Source organism: Thalassophryne amazonica, chromosome 1 (genome assembly GCF_902500255.1).
Source record: "Thalassophryne amazonica chromosome 1, fThaAma1.1, whole genome shotgun sequence".
Classification (NCBI taxonomy): Eukaryota; Metazoa; Chordata; class Actinopteri; order Batrachoidiformes; family Batrachoididae; genus Thalassophryne; species Thalassophryne amazonica.
In genome coordinates this window covers 146943147-146970901 of record NC_047103.1, presented here as the reverse complement: position 1 = coordinate 146970901, position 27755 = coordinate 146943147, and the positions used below count along the sequence as shown (strand labels likewise).

The 27755-nt window shown below is 39.8% G+C and overlaps 1 protein-coding gene across 1 annotated transcript; it reads left to right on the top strand.

Annotated features, from left to right (window-relative positions):
• The first annotated feature begins 346 nt into the window (after nucleotides 1-346).
• ndfip2 (Nedd4 family interacting protein 2) lies at nucleotides 347-22648 on the top strand. The gene is made up of 8 exons (XM_034175604.1): nucleotides 347-550; nucleotides 7863-8088; nucleotides 9757-9887; nucleotides 11457-11544; nucleotides 13882-14006; nucleotides 14150-14216; nucleotides 14479-14584; nucleotides 19483-22648. Exons 1-7 carry the CDS (start codon nucleotides 524-526, stop codon nucleotides 14580-14582), a joined length of 768 nt encoding a protein of 255 aa, XP_034031495.1. The 5' UTR covers nucleotides 347-523; the 3' UTR covers nucleotides 14583-14584; nucleotides 19483-22648.
• Nucleotides 22649-27755: the final 5107 nt, after the last annotated feature.

Here is a 27755-nt window from a genome sequence, read left to right as displayed (position 1 = left end):
TTTAGCCATACTCATGCTCCACTGAAGCATTTACAAAAAAAAAAGTCTGAAGGACCTAAATGACATGGTGAGATGCCGAAGAGCTTCGCTCGTCATGTCCGCGACATATACATATTAATAATAATAATAATAATGAGAAGAAGAATGATATTTCTTGATATAGCACTTTTAATTCGATCATACAAAGTACTTCATAAAACAAATACAATAAAAATTATGCTAAAATTAAAATAAAACACCAAACATAGTGATTTAAATTGAAACCATAACAGGAACACAAGTGCCAGTGTTTCATTTTATTCTGAAATATTTAACCGGAAGTTGTGCAGACAGGCCAGCTTGTCGTTTTCCGAACAGTGGGTGAACTCTGCAGCCATTTCTCATGTCGCCCTCTGTTTCGTTTTAAGCTTTGTTTGACAGAAGTGATAGTTGTGCTCAACAGAAGCGTTCCAGTAACACCGAAATATATTTTTTTCCTTCAAATTTTCTTGGCTGGCAATCACGCCAGCTGAATGTGATCGGGATGGATCCAGCAAGCCGATATCAAGTGGTAAGTTCACATCAAAACATCGGCCTGTCACCAAAACCAGGCCTCTGCCTGAAAAATGCTTCACTTTGTAGTTTCTGTTTATCAAATGGAAGAGAAAAACAGAACTTCGAGCAATTACAACCATATCTTATCAGTAATTTATTTATTTATTTTTAATCACGAAAGGTTTTGAGAACTCGAGCTAACTGTTAAGGCGAGTATTTCCGTGTCGGCTAGGCTAATGCTTACTAGCCAGCCAGAGTTTTCCGTGTTCAGGGCGTCATAGTTTATTTCCACAGTTGTTGGCGATTATTGTGGGACATACTGTAACTGCAATAGATTATTTGATTGAATTTATTTAGTACAATGAAAATACCAAAGTATATACGTTTTAAAATACACTTGTGAAGACACTTGTTTCCGTTGTTGCAACTTTATGCTACTGCAGTGCTGCTGTTTGGTCAGTGACACTGTTTTTGATTTTGTCTGTACTGTACACCACCACAGTGGAGGTATTAAACTAATAAGATTTATATGTTGTTTTGACATATAACTTTAAGGGATTTAACAAAAATGTCACCTTAACCATTTAATCGGGCATAACAATGCATTACAATTAAACGCATTGTGAAGCCTGTATCAAATAAGGTTTTGTCATTTTATTTTGTGTCTTGATATCTTGAGAAGTCATCTGCTGCATGGAAGAAATAACCTCTTGCAGAAGAATCATAAATGATTCATTAAATACTCAAGGATTACAATTTATATTTAAGAATATTTTTTTAAATAAAAAAAAAAGAACCACGGGTTAGTAAATCCTTTCAGCATCTCCTTAAGTCTGGTTCACACGGCAAGATTTTCAAATTGTTTGTAGGTTTCCAATACCTGAAAGACAACACACAGAGATAAAAAAAAAATTATAGATCTAACAGTTTTAGTTGTACAGTGTGTGGTGTGCAACCACCTGGTAAAGACAACACACCACACACAAACAGGTGGATGAGAAAGATGCAACGGAGATAGTTTGTGGACTATTTCTAACAGAGAAAAAAAAAAGATACAAAAAGAAAAGGCGTTGGTTAAAGGAGTGGAGACAGTGCAACCACTGGACTTTCTGGTAAGCCATAACATCCGTTTTGATTTTGGATTCTACTCTGTGCATCTGTCATCTCCCTTTCTGATTGGCTACACCTCACATTCAGCATGCAAACAAGCATACAAACGAGCATGCAGCCTGGTGGGATATCGGGTCACGACAATCCAGTATGTTGAATATCCCCGATTTGCGGTCTGACTGGTCCTGACGTCCTTCCGAGCAGACTAGAGCACTCTTAACGCACCACACACAGGAGGAATATTTGACAAGATTATCTTTAAAGATATCACGACAGTCGAGGCGTCCTTAACATTATCGGAAGTGAAAATTGGGTCCGAAATCGGCATAATTATCTTGCAGCGTAAACCAGGCATTAGTTTTAACTTTGGGTTGACACAGCAGATTCAAGGTTGATCTGCTTGATTTACCATGTTTTATGCTGGATGCCCTTTTTGACTCAACTCCATATAGCAGAATGGGGAAGGGGTGGGTTTTGAAACGGGAGCCTTCTGCACTGGAAACAAGCGCAGTTAATTGCTTTTCCACCACCCCTGCCCTAAAGGAAGTCTCTTCAGTGTCTCTTTTTTTTCTTCTTCTTTTCTAGTTCTGTTTATGCACCAATGCCACCAGAAAAAATTCCTTGTATGTGCAAACGTAAGTGGCAGTAAATTCAATTCTGTATCTGATTTAACCACTGAGCCACCACCCCTGCAAAAGATTAACCACCGATTACTTTCTGTTAATTTGTTACGTTCTTAATTAGTGGGAGCGGTGATGTAATTATATATCATGTCATGGAGCTAGTGTACCATTACACCCCTGCCATTTAGACCCTGTTCACACTGAGGTCTGCAGTCTGGTTTAAGCAGGATACAGCCTTATCTTGCTTAAGCCAGATAGGTTTGTTCTGAATCTGAATGGCGCAAATCCGATTTATGCTGGATTCTTTTCAAGCCACCTCTCGGAGGTAGGTTGAGCTGGATTCCCTGCAGTCTCGATGCAAATGCGGTTTGAATCCAGCTAGCTCAAGACCATGACATCAAACTACGTGTGTGCAATCTGTGTCTCCTCCAGTGAAGTGCTCAACATCATCTTTTTCTGCAGCACCACCACACAGAAACACATACACACGCTCGTTCCGATGTCACTGTCAGGAAATCGTCACAGCAGAATTGATGTATTGATGTCATCTGTAGCGACAGACTGCAGGTTGGTGACTTGAGCTTAAAAAGTTAACTTTTGTGAGGTTATAAATTAAATCCTTTCTGAAATATCACACAAATTCACATTTACCTGTTTATCCAATAATTATTGCATACAACAATAGGAATTCTTGTTTTTGCAGTTTTCTATTGCAATATTCTTTTTAACTGGTCGTATGATGTTTTGAATTGGTGCTATTTCAGCAATATAAACTCCAGTATTACTGTTGGTTTAGCTAGTCTTCATTTTGTTTCATGTATTCATGTTAAGTGTATTTTTTTTAGTATATTCAAATTACTTGTGAGAACACATGTATGCTGTATCTTAGAATAAAACAAGTTACCTACAGTGCATCCGGAAAATATTCACAGCCCTTCACTTTTTCCACATTTTATGTTACAGCCTTATTCCAGAATGGAGTTAGTCCATTTTTTCCCTCAAAAATTTTACTCAACACCCCATAATGACAACACCTTCCTTGCATCCCACTGTTGGTGGCATCATGGGCCATTCTAGCTTTTTCCATCATGACCTTTTGGCACCTCTGTATGTAAGACTCATATCCGTGCATCTGTCTAATTTGAGATTTGTTGACGGAATTTTTAATTTTTTTTTTTTTTTTTTTTTTAATTGCGTAAACTAGACTTCTTGTCTGTTTTGGTCCTACCTAGCTGGAGGCACAGGAACCACTTGTCTCTTGTCGCTGTAAAATACCCCACCCTGATTGAAAATGAATGGCAGCGGGTCGTTTTGCTGCACTTCGCTCTCTCTTGTAGCTGATGGGACCAAGTGGTAATGGGGTCCCACCCATGCTTCACAGCATTGTAAACAATGCTGATGGATTGCCAATTTCCAATAGTCAAGGTATTTTATTGCATTGATTATTTTGTAAAATAAAAGTTTTTGTATTGACAAAAGCAGTGTTAATCCCGGTATGTTTGTGAAAGGCTTATATTGGCTGATATGAGTGACCAACCGATATACTGGTCTGGCTCTGTTTGTAAGAAGTCAAGGTTTGGCCCTCAAGAAATTGACTGTTCTAGAAGCCATAGACAGAAAAACGTTTGGTGTGAGATAGGGATGGGGCCGATCCGATCCAATATCTATCATGGGTTCCTATACAAACGTAATTCATGGATCGGAAATTTCCGATACAACCTGCGGAGTTTTCCGATCCAGGAGCCACGTCTGTGTATGTGTGTGTTTTCTGCTGAAACGTCTCCAGAAGGGGTTCCCGTTGGTTGTTCTGCACGCTGGCTGCAAACCACGGAAGGGACCTCCCAAACGGAGGTGTGCCCCAAAGACACTCGGAATAGTGAGACACGCCTCTGTTCAGGAAATCTCTCCCCTCACAGCCCGCTATCAGCCAGCAGGATTAAACAGCACTGTTGCTGACCAACTTTTTATACCATGTCCGCTATGTAAAACACCACAAAGCAAGACGGCAATGTGAAATGTTTGCAAAGCTGTTGTATCAAGAGGCGAAAGCTCCGTCGCAATCTACAGTACAGCAAACTTAATCTAACATTTGAAAAAGTACCACATGAAAGAGCATGAGGATTTTTTTTTTTTTTTTTTTTTTTTTTTTGCCGGGGGCAGACAGTTTACCCAAACTAACCCAGACGGACTCCAAATATGAATAAATTAAGTACTTCTATTTATTTTTTGGTGGTTTCTTGTGGCATTTTGGAAATGCGGAAATGTGCTCCTCCTTTAAAATGTTACATGTACTCGGGGCGGGTGTGCCATGCCATCTGGTGTTCAAGAAATGAAACTTCAGTCACTGATCCATGAATAAGATTTATTTCATTCTTTTACATTTGGGTGTGTTTCAGCATTTGAAATTCTTGAAATGAAATATCAGATCTCGGCTTGCATTTTATATGTACCTTCTGGCAAATTGTAGCTGAACTTTCAGTTCTTCTTTTTAAGAAAATCCTCCTTTATAGCACTTCATCATGAGGCTGTGTAACTGGAGATACAAAATAACCTCATATAAAATCAACAATAATGATGATGATAATAATATTAAAGCAAACAGAGCTCTGGTATTGGAATAGTGTCATATCAGCAGATATCCAAATTCAGGTATCGGGATCGGAAGTGAAGAAATGTGTATCAGTGCATCCCGAGTGTGGGAACCTATAATTTTTGGATTTTTGTTGTTGTTGTAACTTTGATGTTTATGTGGATTCATAAAGTTGACTTCTTACCATAACAATAAATAATTATGTAACAACCGGCACCAAACATTAAGGCTAAACTAGAGCCCTATCTGATGCCATTACATTTTGTTACCCAGAAAGATTAACCAGTGCCATTTTTAGACCTTTGACGCATTCCGTCTTCTTGAGATCCACTTTTGATCTTCCTGTTTGTTGCATTTAAGACATTGTGGTTTCATTTCACAGTGTTCTCAGAATAGTCTGAGCCTTCCACTTAAATCGACTTGGTTAAAATTAAGTAACCTCACTGAAGTGTGAAGTCAGTCACAGGAAACCAACAAAGTAGCTGTTTTTCATGCTTTATTGCACACACACCCCTCTTTCTTAAGAAATTCTTTTTTTAATTGTATTTTTTTTTTGTAACTCATCTGTTGAAAGTGAATTTTTCCACTTTGAGTAATTTTGTTATTTGGAACATGAGAAGACGTGGTTACTTTGTTAAAGTCTTGTGTAATTTTTTACAGGGGATGCATTACGCCTTTGACTTTGATTCTGAGGCACTCATTCACTCACCGCCTTTTAGGTTGAAAGTGATGTGGTAAAGGTTTATGACGTGACTTAAAAATCTAGGCTTTTCGAGAGCTTTATCTACACAGTGATGATAGATGACCTTTAAAATTCTTATTTTATAGCTTAAAAGAAAGGCCAGCATTTATTATGCTCCACCATATTGTTAATATTCTGTAATGTCTTGAAGCACTATTTTGACATGTGAACACAGTAATTCCATGAACTAATCAGACTTGTATGGGTTGTCTTTGATTAGCTTGTCACAATAACCATATTTATTGCAAAGATATTGGCCCACATATAATTGCGTCATATGATGCTATTGTCGTTTTAAGACTTTCTGTTACTGATAATGAAAGGACACTCTTTCAGAGAGCAGTTAACTAACTTATTTAGGCTATTTAGACATGCAAAACTGTACTGGTGGTTGTGAATGTGCTTTAGCATTTAGGTGAGAGCACATTTTCTGTGCAGAAATTCACAATGGAGAAAAAGCAAATAGCCACGCTATTGCTGTGCCATTTTACTCCTGTCTACACAAGAAGTTAACTTTATGGTGATGTATTCACAGCCTTTGCTCAATACTTTGGTGATGCACCTTTGGCAGCAATTACTGCATCAAGTCTTTTTGAATATGATGCCACAAGCTTGGTGCACCTATCTTTGGGCAGTTTTGCTCATTCCTCTTTGCAGCACCTCTCAGGCTCCATCATGTTGGATGGGGAGCGTCGGTGCACAGCCATTTTCAGATCTCTTCAGAGATGTTCAGTTGGATTCAGGTCTGGACTCTAGCTGGGCCACTCAAGGACATTTACAGAGGTGTCCTGAAACCACTTATTTGATATCTTGGCTCTGCTCAGTGTCATTGTCCTGCTGAAAGAGGAATAGTCACTGCTGCCTGTGTGCTTGATCTAGCAGTTGGTAAGGATAGATCTTACTTGTGTGAAGTGCCTTGAGGCAGCTTTGCTGTGATTTGGCATCATATAAATGAAATGAATGAATCACCCCGTTTTCATCCAGGATGTCTCTGTACATTGCTGCATTCATCTTTCCCTTAATACTGACTAGTCTCCCACTTCCTGTCGCTGAAAAACATCCCCACAGCATGATGTGGCCACCACCATGCTTCACTGTAGGGATGGTGCCTGGTTTCCTCCAAACGTGATACCCAACATTCACAACAAAGAGTTTTATCTTTGTCTCATCAGACCAGAGAATTTTGTTTCTCATGGCCTGAGAGTCCTTCAGGTGCCTTTTGGCAAACTCCAGGTGGGCTGCCATGTGCCTTTTACTAAGGAGTGGCTTCCGCCTGGACACTCTACCATACAGGCCTGATTGGTGGATTGGTGCAGAGATGGTTGTCATTCTGGAAGGTTCTCCTCACTCCACAGAGGAATGCTGGAGCTCTGACAGAGTGACCATCGGGTTCTTGGTCACCTCCCTGACTAAGGCTCTTCTTTCCCAATCGCTCAGTTTAGATGGGCAGCCACCTCTAGGAAAAGTCCTGGTGGATCTGAACTTCTTCCATTTACTGAGGATGGAGGCCACTTTGCTCATTGGGACCTTCAAAGCAGCAGAAATGTTTCTGTACCCTTCCCAGATTTGTGCCTCAAGACAGTCCTTTCTCAGAGGTCTACAGACAATTCCTTTGACTTTGTGCTCTGACATAAACTGTCAGCTGCGAGACCTTATATGTAGACAGGTGTGTGTCTTACCAAATCATGTCCAATCAACTGAATTTACCCCAGGTGGACTCCACTTAAGTGTTAGAAACATCTCAAGGACGATCAGTGGAACCAGGATATACCCGAGCTCAGTTTTGAGCTTCATGGCTGTGAATACTTTCCAGATACTCTGTGCCATCCTTCAACAAACATGCATAAGGTATTCATCATCCTGTGTAGGGGGGTTGCAGTCTATGAAGATTTAAATCACATCATTTGACTATTTTGAAATCGCACAGGTTGACATCTCGACTACAGTTGTGATGCTATTACTTGCGTGGCCCTAATTTAAGACAGCTCTCACTTGATTCACAATGGCAGAGGGAAACGCTGAAGAAAGTACTTATTCAACAGCTTGTGCCTACCAAAAAACACACTAACCAAAGTTCATTCTCATGTTGCATAACTTGCTGTGGTCAGGAGATGCAGTCTGTATGACATGGCAGCTGTCAGATACTTTAGAAAGCTGTTCTGTCGATGAGAAACTCCAGCCGTGATGTTAAGAGCGAGAATGGAAACTATCAGTAGATCTTTTTTTTCTAATTCTAATGTCCCTCCATCATTATGTCCTCCAGTTGCACAATGAGGATGACCCCTCAGAGCCCTCTACCAGTGACCCGCAGCCCAGTACTTCTGCCACAACTCAAGATGACACGTTCCAGGGAGTGAGCTATTCCCAGCCCTGCCCAGCATCTGCTGAAGCATCAGGGCAGGCTTCAGGAGTGAGAGCACAGGGAGATGCAGAGGCACCTCCACCGCCTTATGCCACCATTGATCTGGGAGCAACCGCTTCCACCCCTGGTATGCACAAAAAAAACACAAGGGGGGGGGCTTATGAGATTATTTTAAATCTTATTTTAGGAAATGTTAGTTCCATTTCAGTAAACAGTTTTCTGACTTGAGTTGACACTAAAATATTCAAGCCTATTTAATAGTTGTCATATTTACAGTGATGAAAGTTTCCTGTAAATTTCTGGAATTCCGTTTTTTGGGGGAAATGTGAAAATTTCCTGCGAAATCAAGCATCAATTGAAGCAAAATGTTGTCAGTTGTTCCTGGACCTGGCAGCCAATCACAAGGCTTTGGACAAAGCAGTGCACTATACTGGCCTCCCATTGGTTGATTGTCATGTGACCAGTGGCATACATTTCTGGGTTATTTTTGTTGTCCTGGCACACATCAGATTTAGTCTGTGCTGTGATTTCATGATGTTCGTAATCATAAAATCGTTTGGAAACATCTCTGAGATGCCACAGTGGATATTAAGTCTTGCGTTTTAGCATCCAGATCCGAGGCTGAAGGATAATTGTTACGTGCTGCCACAAATAAGATGTGGCGTTAGAGATTTTACCGTGAACTCTGCGCCGTGTTGAAACCACAAGCAAAAAGTACAAAAACACCAGCCCAGTTAATTATTATTTTTTAATCATTGATTATACAGAAAAGACAACACTCCTGGTTGGTCTTTGTGTTTTATATCATGTTTCAAAATCTGTCTTTGGGAAGACTTTTCTTCAAATTGTCTCCACGCAAACTCTATATGTTAGCCTGCTAAATCTCCATTTTGTGGTTCTTCTGTTACATGGGTGTGAAATATCCAACTGGAGGAAAATATGAAAAAACATTTAACATGCTCTAAATGTCAAATATTGATGTGAAAAACATTTGTGCATTGGTTTGTGCGACACATAAATTGTCAGTGTCCCAGAAATACTGACGACATCAATGGATAGAAAAATCTGTTATTGCATTTCTCATTTATTTGAGTGAATGAGAATCAAATTTAAACCCAAATCAGTGTTCTTGAGAAATAAAAGTGATATTGTTAACTTAACGAACAGTAGATGCAGCTTTAGTTGTATAAAATTTTATTTTAAGACAGTTGTTATGAAAACACAAATTGCTAAATTCAAATGTTTAGATAAATGTAGAGAGGTAGAACAGTAACAGTCCAATGCAAATATAAATATATTTTATGGAATAGTAATAATCCATGTGACAGACTGTTTATTGTAGTTCTGTCATCTTGCCAATATGGGAAAATACAGTTTTTATGACTAAAATGAGCAAGAAAGTGGGACTGGGAAATAACTCTCATTTAGCTTATTAATTGCACCAAATTGCATGTAGTATTTATCCAGACTCCCCAGCCCCAAAGTCATGGGAAAAAAAAACACTTTTTTTTTCCTTCTCTCCAAGGGTCACTTTCTTTACGATATTTAGAAGCAGCCCAGTGACCCCCCCCCCCCCCCCCCCCCCCCCCCCCATATGGTTTGATGCATATTTCATTGCTGTCAGAATTGTTTCACAGATGTGTTGTGGTAGCTATTAAGTTCCCTTCCCCACCTACCCATGAGTCAGTGTTTGTTTCCATGACAATAGCACCACATTATTGGCAGGTTTATAGCATGCTGAGCTTGAGATGTGGTCTCTTTTTCTGTCCTTTTTGGGTCTTTGTTGATCTAACAGAGTCTGGTTTCGAAGGTGATTTCCCAGTGCCTCCACCTTACAGTGTTGCCACATCACTGCCCACGTATGATGAAGCAGAGAAGGCCAAAGCAGCTGCAATGGCTGCCTCCACTGTTGATACGATGCCAAGGGTGAGGACGTATGCATACGACATTTCTGCTGAATTGAAAATCTTAGCTTTTAATTATGATGTTCAAAGCTAAGTGGCGTGATATTTGAAAATACTCTTTGTAAATTCTGTGACTTATTTATTTTTTTAAATCAGTGCTATTAACAGGTCCTGTTTGTCGGGTTGGGCTCTGCCAATCGGAAAATCACATCGTTTACAGTAAAACCTCACAATGCATGATTAAAGCTATACAGCCTTTCAAATTTCACTAAACTGACAAAATTTAGTTTCTACTGAAATCCAAGCTTTATAATGTCTGTTTATTTTTGGAACATTCTTCAAAATTACAGCTCGTTTTAATGAAGAGAACATATTTCCCTGGGGGGACTTCCATAATGAATATTTTATTTTCCTTCTTACACGGTCTGCAGGAGTTAGTGCGTGTGTGCATACATGAGTCTTTGAAAAGACCAGAAGTTACTTTTGTCCTTGGGTGATGAGCACAGACATAGCGTGCGTGATGTCCGTGACATGTTTTGTACAAAAACAGCATTTTTAGATTTGGAAGTGTTTATTTCTCAGTAGTTTTTCCCATAATATGTGAGAAACCTATTAGATTTACACATACACAGCCGTTTCAAAGCATTTTCCGCCATATTGGATTAACGGTCACAGAGAGACCAGCCAGCAGATGTCACTGATGAACTCAACTCATCTGCTCAACCTGATGTTATTCAGTGAAATCACCTGCTGGAGTCAGTGGCTGCAAAGAAAACCTGCACCCTCTTGGCCCTTTCTGATATACTTTAGACACCACTGGCCTAATGAATGACTGCATAACTCAAGAATGAGAACTAATCTTTATCTCAGATCGCCGCCCACCACTGCGTTAAAACTAGTTGCTGTGTTGGGCGCCACCACAACCACCAGGCTGACCAGCCACAGACGCCTGGAGTGTACAGTACTTATCGAACTGGCTCGATCCAGTATGCTCAGTATGTCTGTGCTATAAAGATGTTCCGCCGTGCACTCTCCAACTGACACACCTCAAAGGTCTTATTCTACAGTCCTCAGTTTGATTGCTGGAGAACTCCCCAATGTGAATAAATATACAACCCCAAATCGGAAAAAGCTGAGACGATATGGAAAATGGGGGGGAAAAAACAAACCATGGCAGTGATTCTTAAATTTTTACATTCCCATTCAATTGAATAGGAAAGTGTCCAAACCTTTGACTGGTAGTGTGTGTTAACAAATAACTGCATTTTTTTATTTTTTATTTTGTGTTTGCCATTTTCCATATCTTCCCAACTTTATTTGAATTGAGGTTGTATATTTGCATTGTAGCAGGGGCACTGGAATTAGTATGTGCATGACAGGCTAAGGGTGTGGCATCAATTTGAGCCACTATTATGATGTTGGTCAGCTGTTGTGATCAGAATTTGACCCGTCCAACTGCCCAACCCTAATTCTGTGTGTGCGTGTGTGAGATGCACTTTATTGTTGTTCTGTTTATTTTATGGCATCCCACTCGTGATTCTATTTGCTCTTGATATGAGTTCCTTATATTGAATACATGCATTTATTTTAGGATGATGAATTCCCTCCTAGAGATGATTTCAGTGATGCAGATCAACTTCGAGTGGGTAATGATGGGATCTTCATGCTAGCCTTTTTCAGTAAGTGGTTCTAATATTCACATTGCCTTAATTCAAAGTCCGAATATGGTAGCCAGCATTTTCTCCTGTAACTGTTTAGTTGATCTGGTGGTCAGACCCTCGTATCCAAAACCATAAAACCACTAGGTGATTTTGATTGGGGAAATTATTAAATTTACCCAATATTGCCAGGGCAGCATGGTAGTAGCGTGGTTTGCACTCTTACATCAGAGCAAGAAGGCTTCGGGTGCATGCACAATTCCCAAATTAAGCCCAGTTTAGACTTCTCATGTTCCACCCATTTCTACATGGATTTCATTTGTGTACTGCAGTTTCCAGCAACTTGATTATTGTGTAACGGACAAAATAAGAATAAATATGAATTTATTTGACATTTTCAGCTAAACAAATAAATGGGGTTGCATATCAAGAACCGGTTCTTTTCAGGTATCCTTAAGAATTGATTTGATCTACCGGCATCAATCGTCTTTTTGCTTAATGAGTCCCTTATTGGTCCTTCAGAGCAGCCGTTGTTTTTGAGGGTGTTTGACTGAAAATAATTTCTCTATGTTAATTGCAGACCCTGCAGTCGCTCTGTAATCAACCGCTTCTGCAGGGCGACTCCACTTTGAAGTGCGAACGAATGAAGCAGTGCTTCGATCTGCTGGCTTGTTAGTTCTTTGATTCTCTGTGCTTCAGAAGCAGCAAGTCTGCTTCCTAACCCCTCTCAAAGCCATTAAAATATCGTGAGTCACTTTTGTGTGGATTAAAGTCACTAACTGGGACTCTTATCTTGTTGCATTCAAGAAATGAGAAATGTCCTCTGTTCCGTTGGCACAGCTCCAAACGCTGCGAGGCTCTCTGCTGAGTCCGGTCGGAATTAATAACTTCAAAACGAATTGCCACTTTAAATATAATGACACCTCTTTCCAAATGCTGTAATACAGACAACAAACTACAATAGACCACGTTTTTTCCTCCTAAAATGAGATGTCCTGCATTCTTTATGAATTAAATCTTGACATGCAGTGCAGCCAGCTGCAAGAGCTCAGGTCAGACGTAGGGAAAGACATTCATGCCAATAATGTCTGAAAGGAAATGCTTTTGACAAAAACTAAGATTTAAATTCTATTTATGTCCAGAGATCAAGGATCCACCATGTAGTTTATTATGTCCAGTGTTTAAGGATCCACTGACCAATTTCATATTTATTTACTTTAAGACAATAAAATCTTGTTGACATAGAAAACCTGTAAAGCCTACTTTTAGTACACAGAAAATTCTACGGATGCAGCTATCGATTATTTTAGTAATCGAGTAGTCTATCGATTATTCTGGCGATTAATCGAGTAATCGGATACAAAGCACTTCTGCATTTTTAAACAACATCAATAGTCCAGGGCTCTCCCTAAGCAATGGCACAATGTCACTGAGCCAAAGTGTTGGCATTTTGCTGAAATGGCGATGGGATGTGGCTTTTTGTTTTGTTTTCTTCAACTTGTAAAATGTAACAATTTTTAATTTATATATATATATATATATATATATAAAGGTTGACGGACTGGGTCCCTGTGTGATTTGATTTTATTTATTTATTTTTTTTATCCCTGTTTCTCTGCAATTCAGCATGCGTTTACAGCTGGAAGTTGAACATGCAGCCTCGCAGTCAGTTTTTTTATTAGATTTAAGTTACCATGTATGTGAAGTGTTGTGTGTTGCCCAAAAAAGCAAAAATTAAAAAGTCAAACACTCAGTGTGAATGTGAGAGAAACACAGAAGAAAGAGTGGACTTCAGCTGTTTGTCAGTGTAGCCAGAGACAGAGCTGTGACTCACCCGGTCTGAGAGCCCCTCACACTGGGCAGAGAAAGACAGCAGCCGGCCACCGGGTCAATAGTCCCTCCCCACGTAGAGCAGACCGTGTTTTTTAAAAATAGACAAACACACTGCTTCGCTTTAAATGCACAGTAAGTCTATTTCGGATGATCAGCATGGACCATCTTTCTCTTAAAAGCCTTTATTTTACTCTGTGTGTCACGTTGGAAAGCGGTAACTATCGTTGCTAATTTGATTAGCTGTTATGCTCCAGTCTTCTTCTGGGTTTTTTCCCCTATGGACGTTGCAGCGCCACACACAGGTCTGGCATTTGTACTACAATGTTAAATGAAGCTTCGAGGCACAGAATTTTCCTCGAACATTTTTTTGTAATCGAATTATTCGAGTTACTCGACTAATCATTTCAGCCCTAGAAAATTCACAAGAGGTATCGATAAGCAGAATCGATAATGGTATCGATATCGATTAAAATCTTATCAAAACCCATCCCTACAAATAAACCATCTTCATGTTAATCCCTGCAGTGGCCTTCTTGTTCAACTGGATTGGATTTTGCCTGTCCTTCTGTCTGACCAATACCATCGCTGGGCGCTATGGAGCCATCTGTGGGTTTGGTCTTTCACTAATCAAGTGGATTCTCATTGTCCGGGTAGGTACCAAATGTTTTCTAGAAACACATCCTGAGTTTTTTCAACTTTGATGAAATAACAGCTTGATATGTGTATACATTTGCTGTACTAAAGAATATCATTCATATGTATAATTACTTTTTCTGCGTTTTTCTGTTTGCAGTTCTCTGATTACTTCACCGGCTACTTTAATGGTCAGTACTGGCTCTGGTGGATCTTCCTGTTGCTCGGTGAGTATGATGCAGTGTTGAGTCCTAGGTTCCCGCTGATCCTTAGTCTTAAAATGCATTGAATTTGTTCATTTACAGTTAAGGCCCTAAATGGTATTAAAATGCCTTAAATTGGTCATTCAAAAGTTTTAACAGTGCCAAGACACAGGAAGTAGGATTTTATTCATAGTTTCTTCTGACATTGCAATAAAAAATATCCTCTGGCAATTTTAGCTAATTTATGAATACAGTTTTAAGAAATTGTTGCACTTCCCCACCACAGGTCTTCTCCTGTTCTTCAGAGGTTTTGTCAATTACCTAAAAGTCCGCAACATGTCGGAGAATATGGCCACGTCCCACAGAACACGCCTTTTTTTCCTCTACTAAAGGTAAAATGTGGTCACTTTCCGAAGATGAATATTCTTTGTGTATCACTGTAATTGAGATGTTGAAACTACATATTTGATGTTACGCAGATGTTGTGTAGCCTTCAATCAGTTTATTCTATTATACAGTTTTGCTCATAAGTTTATGTACTCTGGTAGAATTTGTGAAATGCTGTCCAGTTTTTGGGAAATATGACTCATCACGCAGAAAACCCTCCTTTTTATGTTGGGATAGTAGTCTGGTGAAGCCATTTATTACCACATAAATCTGTGGGCCCTTTTATACTAATAACTTAAATGACCCAAATTCCCCTGATCAAAAGTGTATTTACCCTTGAATACCCAGCTTTACGAGGTCTGTCAATAAAGTATAGGTCCTTTTTATTTTTTTCAAAAACTATATGGATTTCATTCATATGCTTTTACGTCAGACATGCTTGAACCCTCGTGCGCATGCGTGTTTTTCCACGCCTGTCGGTGACGTCATTTCCCTGTGAGCACTCCTTGTGGGAGGAGTCGTCCAGCCCCTCATCGGAATTCCTTTGTCTGAGATGTTGCTGAGAGACTGGCGCTTTGTTTGATCAAAATTTTTTCTAAACCTGTGAGACATCGAAGTGGACACGGTTCGAAAAATTAAGCTGGTTTCGGTGAAAATTTTAACGGCTGATGAGAGATTTTGAAGTGATACTGTCGCTTTAAGGACTTCCCACGGAGCGAGACGTCGTGCAGCGGTCCCAGGCGCCGTCGTCAGCATGTTTCAAGCTGAAAACCTCCACATTTCAGGCTCTATTGATCCAGGACGTTGTGAGAGAACAGAGAAGTTTCAGAAGAAGTCGGTTTCAGCATTTTATCCGGATATTCCACTGTTAAAGGAGAGACGTGCGGGCGGATTGTAGCGTCGGCTCGCAGCTGCTGCGACGCTCTGCCACAGGAAAAACACCTCCGTTGGAAGCCTTAAGGACAAGCTGGAACATGTCCAGCTGTTAAACAATTTCTCATATACACACCCCACTGAAAGCCATCAAAAGCCGCCTGGATTTTACAAATGGTTATCAACACGGAGGTGTTTTTCCTGTGCCGCCGCACCGCGCCGGCTGCGTCCCGACGCGCGGACCCGTCCGCACGTCTTTCATTAAAAAAATCTCCTTTAACAGTGGAATATCCGGATAAAATGCTGAAACCGACTTCTTCTGAAACTTCTCTGTTCTCTCACGACGTCCTGGATCAATAGAGCCTGAAATGTGGAGGTTTTCAGCTTGAAACATGCTGACAACGGTGCCTGGGAGTGCTGCACGACGTCTCGCTCCGTGGGAAGTCCTTAAAGCGACAGTATCACCTCAAAATCTCTCATCAGCCGTTAAAATGTTCACGGAAAACCAGCTTAATTTTTCGAACCGTGTCCACTTCGATGTGTCTCACAGGTTTAGAAAAAATTTTGATCAAACAAAGCGCCAGTCTCTCAGCAACTTCTCAGACAAAGGAATTCCGACGAGGGGCTGGACGACTCCTCCCACAAGGAGTGCTCACAGGCGAATGACGTCACCGACAGGCGTGGAAAAACTCACGCATGCGCACGAGGGTTCAAGCATGTCTGACGTAAAAACATATGAATGAAATCCATATAGTTTTTGAAAAAAATAAAAAGGACCTATTCTTTATTGACAGCCTTCGTATATGCTATTACATGTAGGTTTCCACAACTGTAACATGTTTGAATTAGCAGTTAGTGTTGGTCTATAAATAGTCAGAGTTTCGTAGCTCTTGTGAGAGCTCTGCACATTTGATTCCGGCTTACACTGGCTTTGCAAAGAATGGTACACATTCTACAAATTCTGCCAGAGTCTGTAAATTTACGAGCATAACTGTCATTCTTAGTATTTCCCCTACAGTTTTATAGGCCTGGTGTGCACCCAGGCCAACGGGAACCTCCTCCAGGCCATCTTTTTTTAAAATATTGCCAAATACAACTGGGAGCAGCCGAATGAACAACAACTAAGTCATTTGGATGTCAGTCATTTCTGTGCATCCATAGTGTCTTGATTGTGGATTTACCCAACGCACACTACGTTCTGTGGAGTAACTTTTTTTGATGTGATTAGACAGAATGTGGTTGTCTGGTGACAGCAGCACAATGTTGAAGACAGCCTGCTGTCCAGCGTCAATTAAAACTAGCAGTGGGAGCTTTCAATAGAAGGCATCAGAAGTAAAACTTTGCCATCTGTTCAATAACTCTCAACTGTCAACATAATGAAAGTTTCACGTTATTCTCCACCTGCTCTCTCCTGGAATCTGTTGCACTGTAGAAGCGAGTTTTGGTTTTTCTTCCTTAATAACTCCTGTTTTACACCAAACATTTGAGTTATTGAAGGCAAAGTGTCATTTTGGGGAGAAAAGGTCCTAAACTAATGATGCACGTGGTGATTTTGTCAGTCAGCAGCTTGATAAGCCAGTTGCTGTGCAGTGCCTGAATTAGAGCTGCTAACTTGCAGCCCACAGGCCATGTTTGGCCATGCTTCTTATTTGGTCTGAAATCCTGCACAATGGGGTTTAGAGTCAAACTTTCCATAAATAGTGGGTGCACATGCACCATCAGATACACAAGTGATGACTGAGGGATTCTGACAATAACTATGGGTATTAAATTTTGCCTTTAATCAAATTTATTGTTTACAACCATGCATTTGGCAGTGGAGAGGCCAGTAATGTTTAACTCTGCTATCCTCACCTTTGGATATATATTTTATTTATTTATTTTTGATTTTATTTTATTTTTTTTTTTGTTTGCTTGCTTGTGATTCAAGGTTTTAATTTTTGTGTGTGTACCACTGGGCCTGAAAAAAGTCTTAGGGGAAATACTTACTTGTGTTGTAAGGTGTGCAATATGTAGTACATGGTAAACATCATGCAAACCAGTTCAATACTATATTGTTCTGATTATAAGATGTTCTTCCTTGGAAACAAATCTGGGGAAAGATAGCATAATCTTACATTTAGGGACTGGACTTCCACATGTCATCCACATTCACAGCTGAGGCACTCTGTTTACACCTGATCTCTTCAGATCTCAGGAGCGAAGCAATGTAGGTCCCGATTAGTACTTGGCTGAGAGACTGCTTGGGAAGACCATTGTCTACGTGTTTCTCCATGTATAACTGGAGTTGCATCAAGCATCCAGTGTAAAATTTGTGCCAAATCCTAAAGCATATTTGTACCATATCTGTTAAGGCACCCGTGAGAAACGTGGAGTAGGTGACATCAAATAAATGCGAAAAAAGTGTGCCTTCCAAGACTAAAGCATCCTTTCTGTCTCTCTAACAAGCTTACAGTGCTGCATGATGGAAAACACAGTGACCATCCTGAAAAGACAGCATCTGAAGTCAGGGAAATTAACCAGAAACTGAGGAAATGTTACAATGCCAAATTTAACTTCCTAGTTCTAAATGCAGCATTGTCATCAAGCAACTCTCAAGCAGCCAAGAAATATAATATGATATAGTGTAATGTTAAAAGATGGTGAGCCCAAAAAGATGGTCTGAAAAATATTAAGTCAGGAAAGCATGCTGTGATCCTGAACATTGCAGTGTCAGTATGTGGTTGAAAAAAGAAATGAGGGGCTGCTCATAAAAATGTGCCTTTTGTTGGCATTATTTTCAAATAAAAACTTTGATTTAATTAATAAATGATCCTCAGTTGTTTTCCCATCACATATCTTGAAAAAGGGGATGTCGTAATATAATCTCAATCTTCATATTCAGAACAATATGATTTTTAAATGTCATCTTTGTTTGATTTGCAGTGTCAGTGGTGGGCACAGCTAAACAAAAAATTAGCTTCGATAAACAATCAGATAACTGAAAAGTTATCTTTTATGACGATAAATCGATAAACTGCTAAAAAATATTATCTTTATTACAGATAACCGCTAAATATTAGTATTGATTTGGACGCGGCCACATCAGATTACACTGTCGGCTTCTGATAAACCAGTTTCACTTTAAGCACCACAGGGGCTATTGGGTAAATTCAAGGATCACAAACACAAAGGACACATGAAAAATGAATAAATAAAAACATAAAACCCCAAACACTGTCATCTTTCAAAAGCAGTAAAACACAGTATTAGAAGTCAGTTTATCTCTGTATTAGATACACCGTCATTTATTAGCTAAAAGCTGCTGCTTCTTTTGCACGCTTTGAACCCTGTGCCTTAAACAACTGAAATACATCCATTAATGCATTGATTGGCAGAGTAAAATACACATAGTAAATATAAATTCTTACCTGTTAGTTTTTGGGGATTCATCTGAATAAATAATCCCCATAAAGCGTCCTTTTTTAAAATCCAAAACGGTGTCTAAATGTGAAGAAAAGTCCCTCTGTACACACAACTGCCCCATGAGATCCCCAATCCCACCACCAAGTCTTGGTGATTAAATTACAGCCACAAAGAATTCAAATAAAATGTTAAAATTAGTCTGTTTTGTTTGTGTTGAGTGGACAAGTCACTGTAACGCCCAAAGTGAACCTGAACTACACTACCCACAATGCTCCCTGCGTCGACCGGCCAATCATGTTTTGCGCTTGATGTCATCAGCAAGCGACAGGCAGCCAGTCTGCTCAGTGGCTACAAACACACAACAAACGGACTAAAATGTTTGATTTTAGGGTTTACAAACCTTTTTGACTGTTAACATTTTCTTTGCCAGTAAAGTTTATCAAAACTAAATTTATCGGAAGATAATTGGTCCAATTATGGTTTTAAAACTTATTTGAAAAGCTAATCCGATAGCAAAAACATTAGCTTTGATAATTATCTGTTATCGGATTAGCTGAACTGTGCCCACCACTGTGCAGTGTTACTGTTTCTCATCTAAGTGACTGATTTCATTTATCTTCCATAGTTCAAACACCGTCACCATTCCTTTCCAATGTGAAGTTCCTTCCCTCATCCCTCAAATGACCTGACCGATGAGCTTTGCAGTGAAGAGTGGACAAGGGAAGGAATGAAGGAAAGAAGTAGGGAGAGTTACTGGTTTCATTAAAATCATAACATGACTCACTCTGAGGACTCCCGACGCAAGATGAACCATGTCTTTTATCTGACTTCTTATTTCTCCATTTCCTTTGATTTTTGTCTTGAATCAGTCTCTTCTGGGATCTTGTAAAATTCCAGGCCCACATTATGTGTTGTGTAACTGTAGAAGCCCATCTACACTTAATAGAACCGGTTCTACAAAAATTACACTTTCTATGAAGCCTGCTATTCTAAATTAGAATATTGCTAATGCAATTTAAAAAATATATATATGTGTGTACTTAAAGTCAAAAGTGGGGGAAAATATTGCAGGTACAAGTGATTAACCTGATCAGATTATTCAAATCCTAAATGTTCTGACATCAGTCAATAAAATTAGGTCTTTGTTCATTAAGTGTGTCACTTAGTGACACACAGTGCTACAGTTATATCTAGATCTTCTGTGTGGAAAAAGGAAAATAATTTTTGAAATGTGTAGAAGATGCAATGAAGAACTGTTAGTTCATTTAAACCAAAGTAGTGATAAATGGTGTGGCGGTCAGTGTTTGATCAAGGAAGCTTGGCGCCTAAGAAAATCTAACTTCATAGTAATGGGGAGAGATTCAGTCTGTTCTTCCCTACAGCATTTCTTGGCTTTTCTCCTAGTTTCAAACTGGCCTGTAAGAAATTCTGTGCATTTTCTTTCAGCCTTTCTAGACGTGCTTTCTGCACTTTTCAATAGAAGTTGAACTTGGAATGCCCGGCTTCACCATTCTCTCTTAAGATTTTGAATTCTTCTTACTATGACCTTGATGTAGCATTTTCATGCCCTGTTAAATCTGCATCTTGGTGAAAACCAGCCACTTGTGCTCTTGTTCATATCTCAACCCTGAAAAGGCTGAATAAACAGACACAGGGAGGGGAGGGAAATGAAGGTGTTTCTCACAGACTCCTGGTGCATGTTGTTTTGAAATGAAACCGGACTCTAGACTTTCCTAATTGTTGTTTCTGTTGACATTTTCCCTTAATCTAGTCTTTTTGTTGTCCAAGAGCAGTTGGCTCTCAAAGTGTGACACACTGTCATAATCGGTGCTGTTCTTTTTGACGCACAGCCTTTCTCAACAGATCAGTTAAATCTATATCAGCCATTGAAATTTTGAGTTTTGGGACAAATACAATATCATTGTGATCTGACCTGTCAAGTAGCAGCTTCCATCTCTCAGAACGTTGAAGGGGGGGTGCATCTATGTCGCTGCAGTTTCACCATTTCTAGGTTGCATTCTGCATCGCTCAAAGACGGAACACAGTATTTTTTCTGTGTTCCCGGCTGCTGCCTGTTGAGTTAATGGCGGGTTTCCTGACCACCATTTCCTGCCGACGACTGGAAATTCCTATTGAGTTGTTGATTCAGCACCACAGCCCCGGACATGCAGCTGTTATTTAAACGACAAACAATAATTACCTGAATAGTCAATAGTCAGTCCTTTGAAATCTTCCTCAAGCATAGTTGGTTCTCTTGTCATCCTGTTTTTTTCCTCCAACTCCACATTGATTGCCAAAAAATTCAGATGAAACCATATTGCAAGCTGCCAGTGAGTAATTCATTGGGGGACGGGCTTCGGATAAGTGTTTTGTTTTAGGCCCAGCAGCAGAATTGCTTAGGGAGTGAACCTCATATGCATCCTACTGCTTTGTTGCTGTGGAATTGGTAAGTGTTTTACATGCAGTAATGTGTAACGTGCCAGGCTTGGATAAAGTCCTTTGGAAAAACAAGTCTTATGCAATTTAGCTATTTGTAATTGTGGGTGTAAATTCCTGTGATGATGAAATAGATGTAGTTGATAGTTTAGTTTGGTTCATTGGAGATTCTAGTCCCAGGAGATCTGAGATCCAGTGATCAGTTTGGATCTGGAGAATAGTTATTTTTTAGGTAAAGCTGAGGTGCTATTGAATAATCACACCTCTCACTATGACAGCACAGCGAAAATAATCAAAATCTGCAGGATGTTAGATTTCTAATGCTTGAACTTCCTAACTAGTCTATTTTTGCTTGTTGGATTTAACCTCGGATGCACATAATTTAGTCTGAAAATTGATCAAAGTTAATGCAATAAAGTGTTTTCTGAGGCTTTGAGTTAAATGTATTAGATTGTGCACATTTAACGAAAACTGGTCAACATGCAGATCTCTGTCTGGGATTTAGACTTTTTAGGACTACATTAGTGTTTCTGGCCTTCTTTTTTGTGGAATGAGAAACTTTTAGTCGCAATGTGATGTAGATCCAAATGCAAAGGTTAAGACTGCAATTTGTAAAGGAGGAGGAGGAGTGGGGAAAAAAAACAACTTTTGTTGCTTGTATATTATAGTGAATGTAGTTTGGGCAAAACTGTCCAATGTGAAAGGAGCTCGAGTATTCTGATCATATGATGTGTATCAAGAAAATGGAGAACAATACAACTTTTTTTTTTTTAGAGCGTTTTCATCCAGAAAATGAAATGTACATACCAGCTTATACCAATTCACAATATTTGCACTTTGAACAACTTATGTACAGTATGCGATTTGTGAAACTTCTTAACCTCATGTGGGTATTTAAAAATACTGATGAAAGGAGAAAAAAAATTAATCCATCCATGTTTTTCAACTGGAACTGTTAGTCATCCCAAATGGATAATTTGCCTTTTGCACTATAATTTTCAAATTAATGTTATTGTGTCTTGTTTCATTGCTTTTAGCCTAAACTGTGACAGCTTCAGCATTGCCAAACGTTTGATACTGATGGTTTTCACTGGTCATAGTCCATGAAAGCCTCTCAGCAATATCAAGATCAGCCAATCAGAGCTCAGCTGCATGATTTATCCATCTGGATGAATGGGTGAATATTAAAACTCCAGGTAGTAGAGCTGGTTATAATTAAGGAAAATTACACAGCAGCCATTTTTTTTTTCTTTTTTGCTCCAGAATGATCCTTGTATGATTCTCTGGAACAGTTGTTATGCATTTATGTAACTGGAATAAAATGGATAATGTCTTGCAAAAATTTCAATAAAGTTAAAAAGCCTGCTGATTTCGTTTGTCTGATTTCAGTTTGTAATGTTTGGATCTACATTTTAAATACATCCTTGGTTTGACTACGGCAGTGTTTTGTTATTGTGACTACGATGGTATGCTTTATAATGCCAAACGTGTGTTACTTAAGTGTTAGTATGTCAGTCTTGCTCCAGGACAACCATATTCTCATAATTCAAAGATTCTGGTTTTCAGTGACTTCCTGTATTCGGGCAGAAGATGGAATCTGATGAAAGCGTCAAACCTCTTGAGAAATTCGCATACCACAGTTTCCGGAATATCAGTTGCAGTTGTCAAAAATGTCTCTTGAAGGTGGGAAACGAAGTGTATACAAGTCACACTTTTTTTTTCTGTTATCAGCTCTTTAATTTGATATTTTTCTGTATTGTACTGCTCTTATTATTTGCGTTTACTTGTTTAATTATGAGTTCATTTTGTTTGGTGCTTTGATTGCCACATTGTTTTATTAATAACAAACATGCTTTGTGTGTGTTTGCATACACAAGTCGTAGAGCCTCCCAAACTAGGAGAAAAAAAAACCTAATGTATACTTTGGGAAGTATGGTGCTTTGGCTGTAACGATGTTTCTGGATCCTTGACCTTAAACTGAAAGATGTGTGAGAAGACCTTAATGGAGTCATCAGAGAGGTGTTAAGTGATGCCAACATCTTTGCAGGAGAACAGATGAGGCGTACTTACATGCTCATGATACGGGGCGTCTGGAAAGTATTCACAGCGCTTCACTTTTTTCCACATTTTGTTCTGTTACAGCCTTATTCCAAAATGGATGAAATTCATTTATTTCCTCAAAGTTCAACACACAATACCCCATAACGGCAATGTGAAAGTCTGAGATTTTTGCAAACAAATTAAAAATAAAAAGAAATCACACGTATGTAAGGATTTACAGCCTTTGACATGAAGATCAAAATTGTTCTCAGGTGCATCCTGTTTCCACTGATCATCCTTGAGATGGTTCTACAGCTTAATTGGAGTCCACCTGGGTAAATTCAGTTGATTGGACATGATTTGGAAAGGTTCATGCCTGCCTACATATAAGATCCCTCAGTTGACAGTGCATGTTAGGCCACAAACCAAGCATGAACACAGAAGAATTGGCTGTAGACCTCCAAGACAGGATTGTCTTGAGGCACAAATCTGGGGAAGGGTACAGAAACATTTGTGTTGATTTTGAAGGTCCCAATGAGCACAGTGGTCTCTATCATCCAAGAAGTTGGAATCCACCAGGATTCTTCTTAGAACTGGCCGCCCATCTAAACTGAGTGATCAGGGGGAGAAGGGCCTTAGTGAGGCGACCAAGAACCTGATATCACTGTCAGAGTTCAAGCATTCCTCTGTGGAGAGTGGAGAACCTTCCAGAAGGACAGCTATCTCTGCAGCAATCCACAAATCAGGCCTGTATGGTAAGAGTGGCTAGACGGAAACCACTCCTTAGTAAAAGGCACATGGCAGCCCACCTGGAGTCTCGGACCATGAGAAACAAAATTCTCTGGTCTGAGACATCCAGGATGAAAACCTGCTCCAGAGCGTACTTGGCCTCACACAGGGGTGACGTTTCATCTTTCAGCAGGACAATGACCTTAAGCACACAACCAAGATATCAAAGTAGTGGCGTTAGGACAACTCTGTGAATGTCCTTGAGTGGTCCAGCCAGAGCCCAGGCTTGAATCCAACTGAACATCTCTGGAAAGATCAAAATGGCTATGCACCGACGCTCCCCATCCAACCTGATGGAGCTTGAGAGGTGCTGCAAAGAGGAATGGGTGGAACTGCCCAAAGGTAGGTGCGCCAAGCTTGTGGCATCATATTGAAGAAGACCTGAGGCTGTAATTGCTGCCAAAGGTGGCACCAACAGAGGATTGTGTAAAGGGTGTGAATATGTGGTTTCTTAGTCATTTATTCTTCACAGATTTGCAAAAGCTTAAAGCCTTTTCATCTAGTCATTATGGGGTGTTGTGAGTAGAATTTTGAGGGAAAAATGAATTTCATCCATTTTGGAATAAGGCTGAAACGTGGAGAAAGTGAAGTGCTGTGAATACTCTGGATGCAATGTATATAAGGTAAGATAAATATTGAACATGTCACCATTTTTCTCAATTTTTTTTATTTTTTTTATGTAAAGGTGCTATTGACGTGAAATTTAAACCAAATGTCAGTAACAACCCAAGTAGTCCATACATGCAAAGAAACCAAAATAAATAAGTACATAAATTATGTGTAATAAAATTCATTAAGAAAGACGTGTTTAAAGCAAAGTCCGACATCAGCAGCCCCTTGAGGGCTGTGCGGTCCTTTTTTTTTTTATTTGGATGCTGATTACTACATTTTTTTTAAAGCTGTAAATATATACTTAATATGTACTGACAGCCAAGTGATTCTTGTAGTAATGTCAATTATGTTCCACCAGGTGGAGCCAAAGAATGCCATATCACACTGGGAGTGCTTGAGCATTGAATGGATGTTTTAAGATGAGTGAGCATCTTTACAGTCTAAAGTCTGAAAGACAAAGTTTTCTAAAATATAAATTTGGCACAGCTTGTGTTGTGCAGCTCCTCTTTCATTCAAAAAGACATGGAGCTTTTACAGCCAGGTTTTTCTTTTGGGGTAACGCCTGCTATGCTTCAGAGATGATTTGTGAACCATTTTATTGTTGTATTATTGAAGTTTAAATATCCGTGTGACTTATAGCACTGATCTGAGGTCAGTAGCCCTGCTTGGAGAGGGTTGATAAATATAAGCCAGAGGCTCTTTAGCGCTGTACTGAGAATGCTTTTTTGTTTTTTGTTGTTTGTTTGTAATGGATCAATGTGCTATCACCTCAGTGCCTCAGGCTATTAACTACCCCTCTCAGTCAGCTTCCTGTGTTACCGTTTAAAAGTTTGGTTTTATGTGAAAAAATGCCTGAGAAAAGAAAACAAAATCAATATTATTAAGTGGCTCACTGCTCAAGATAAAGTGAAACCAAAACACTGCGCCCACAATGGAATTTGGGTGTGTGGCCTCAAGGAAAGATTTGAGCTGACTAAAAAGTCCGTCTGAAGGCCCAAGTTTGCAAGAGTGTAAAACTATAATCAGAAAATGTTTTCTGTAGACATCTACAGTCAGCTGGATCAAAATTGTGGAGAATTTTTCCCTTTTGGCCCCTGTCTTCCACTTAACGCACAGCGCAAGTGTCATTCTCAGTTTCCACCCAGTACTGTTGTCATTTTCACACCTTGCATGTGTTGGTCTTAAACTTGGTCATGGTTGGGCACCGTAAACCTGGATCTAAAATTGGGCTTATAATTGTTTTTTTGTTTGTTTGTGGCACGGTATTCAGAAATGCCTTCCATAGGTGGATTCGTGACATACATTCACTCTGCTTGTATGAACGAGGCCGTGAAGTGGGGGAGGCAGCCTGGTGGGATGTGTAGGAGATGTTGTAGGTGGCGCTCGAGTGCTCGGTGGCCCTCACAGCACTAATACAAGAAGACATGATAATTTTGGGTTCTGTGGCAATTTGACAGGCTGCAGATTGAGTGCTGTCATTGTTGGTTTTACCAGTAGATGGCACTGCCTACACATCACTTGTTGGCGCTGCTTTGCAGTTTATGTTTGAGTTTTAGGGCATTGCTGTCACAACCAGGAGTCTTCAGTCTTTATGTGGGGAGTGGGGGGGAGGGGGCTAATAAAAGATAATTGTGTTCCATACATACATTCGTCATGGGCGTGAATGTCATGGTAATTTTTGGGCTTTTAATGATGCCCTTGAACTGTTCATTTGTCTGGGTGGAAAAAAAAGACTTGGGTGCACAGGTTTAAATTTATTTCGGGTCTTCTCTAATCCACACAGGGTGACAATTATACATACAGGCTCAAATGTATGCATACACCCTCACTAATATTTGTTGAAATGTCCCTTAGCAAGCTCTACCTTGACCAGATGCTTTTGGTAACCTTCAACAAGCTTCTGGCATAATTCTGTCTGGACATCTGAACGCTCGTCGTGGCAGAATTGGTAGAGTTCATTAGAAATTGGTTGGTTTCCTGGTATGGACTCGGCTTTTAAGCGTAGCCCACAAATTTTCAATAGGGTTGAGGTGGGGGCTTCGGGAAGGCCATTCCAGAGTCCTGCTTTAAGCAACCCAGAACCAGTTTTGATGTGTATTTGGGATTGTGCTGGGATGACCAGTTGTGCCCAAGTTTCAACTGTCTAGCTGTTGATTTGAGGTGGCATTGACGAATTTGGAGGTAGTCCTCCTCATTATTCCATCCATTTTGTGCAATATACCAGTACCACTGGCAGCAAAGCTGCCCCAGAACATGATGGTACCACCACCATGCTTAACAGCAGGTATAGTGTTCTTAGGCTTGAAAGCCTCACCTTTACTCTTCCAAACATACCTCTCATAAATGGTAAATAAAACCCAATTCCAATGAAGTTGGGACGTTGTGTAAAATGTAAATACAGAATAGAATGATTTGCAAATCCTCTTCAACCTATATTCAATTAAATACACCACAAAGACAAGATATTTAATGTTCAAACTGATACGAAGCCACACTGTTATAACACATGCAGAATATGACTTGGCATTGTCTTGCTGAAATAGTCAGGGACGTCCCTAAAAAAGACATTGCTTGGATGCCACATGTGTTGGTCCAAAACCTGGATGTACCTTTCAGCATTGATGGTGCCATCACAGATGTGTAAGTTGCCCATGCCATCACAGATGCTGGCTTTTGAACTTTGCGTTGGTATCAATCTGGATGGTCTTTTTTTCTTTTGTCCGGTTGACACGATACCCATGATTTCCAAAAACAATATGAATTATGGACTCATCAGACCACAGCACACTTTTCCACTTTGCGTCTGTCCATTTCAAATGAGCTCGGGCCCAGAGAAGGTGACGGTTTTTCTGGATGTTGTTGATGTATGGCTTTCGCTTTGCATGGTAGAGTTTTAACTTGAACTTGTAGATGTACCAACGAACTGTGTTAACTGACAATGGTTTTCTGAAGTGTTCCTGAGCCCACACGGTTAGATCCTTTACACAATGATGTCGGTTTTTAATGCAGTGCCTCCTGAGG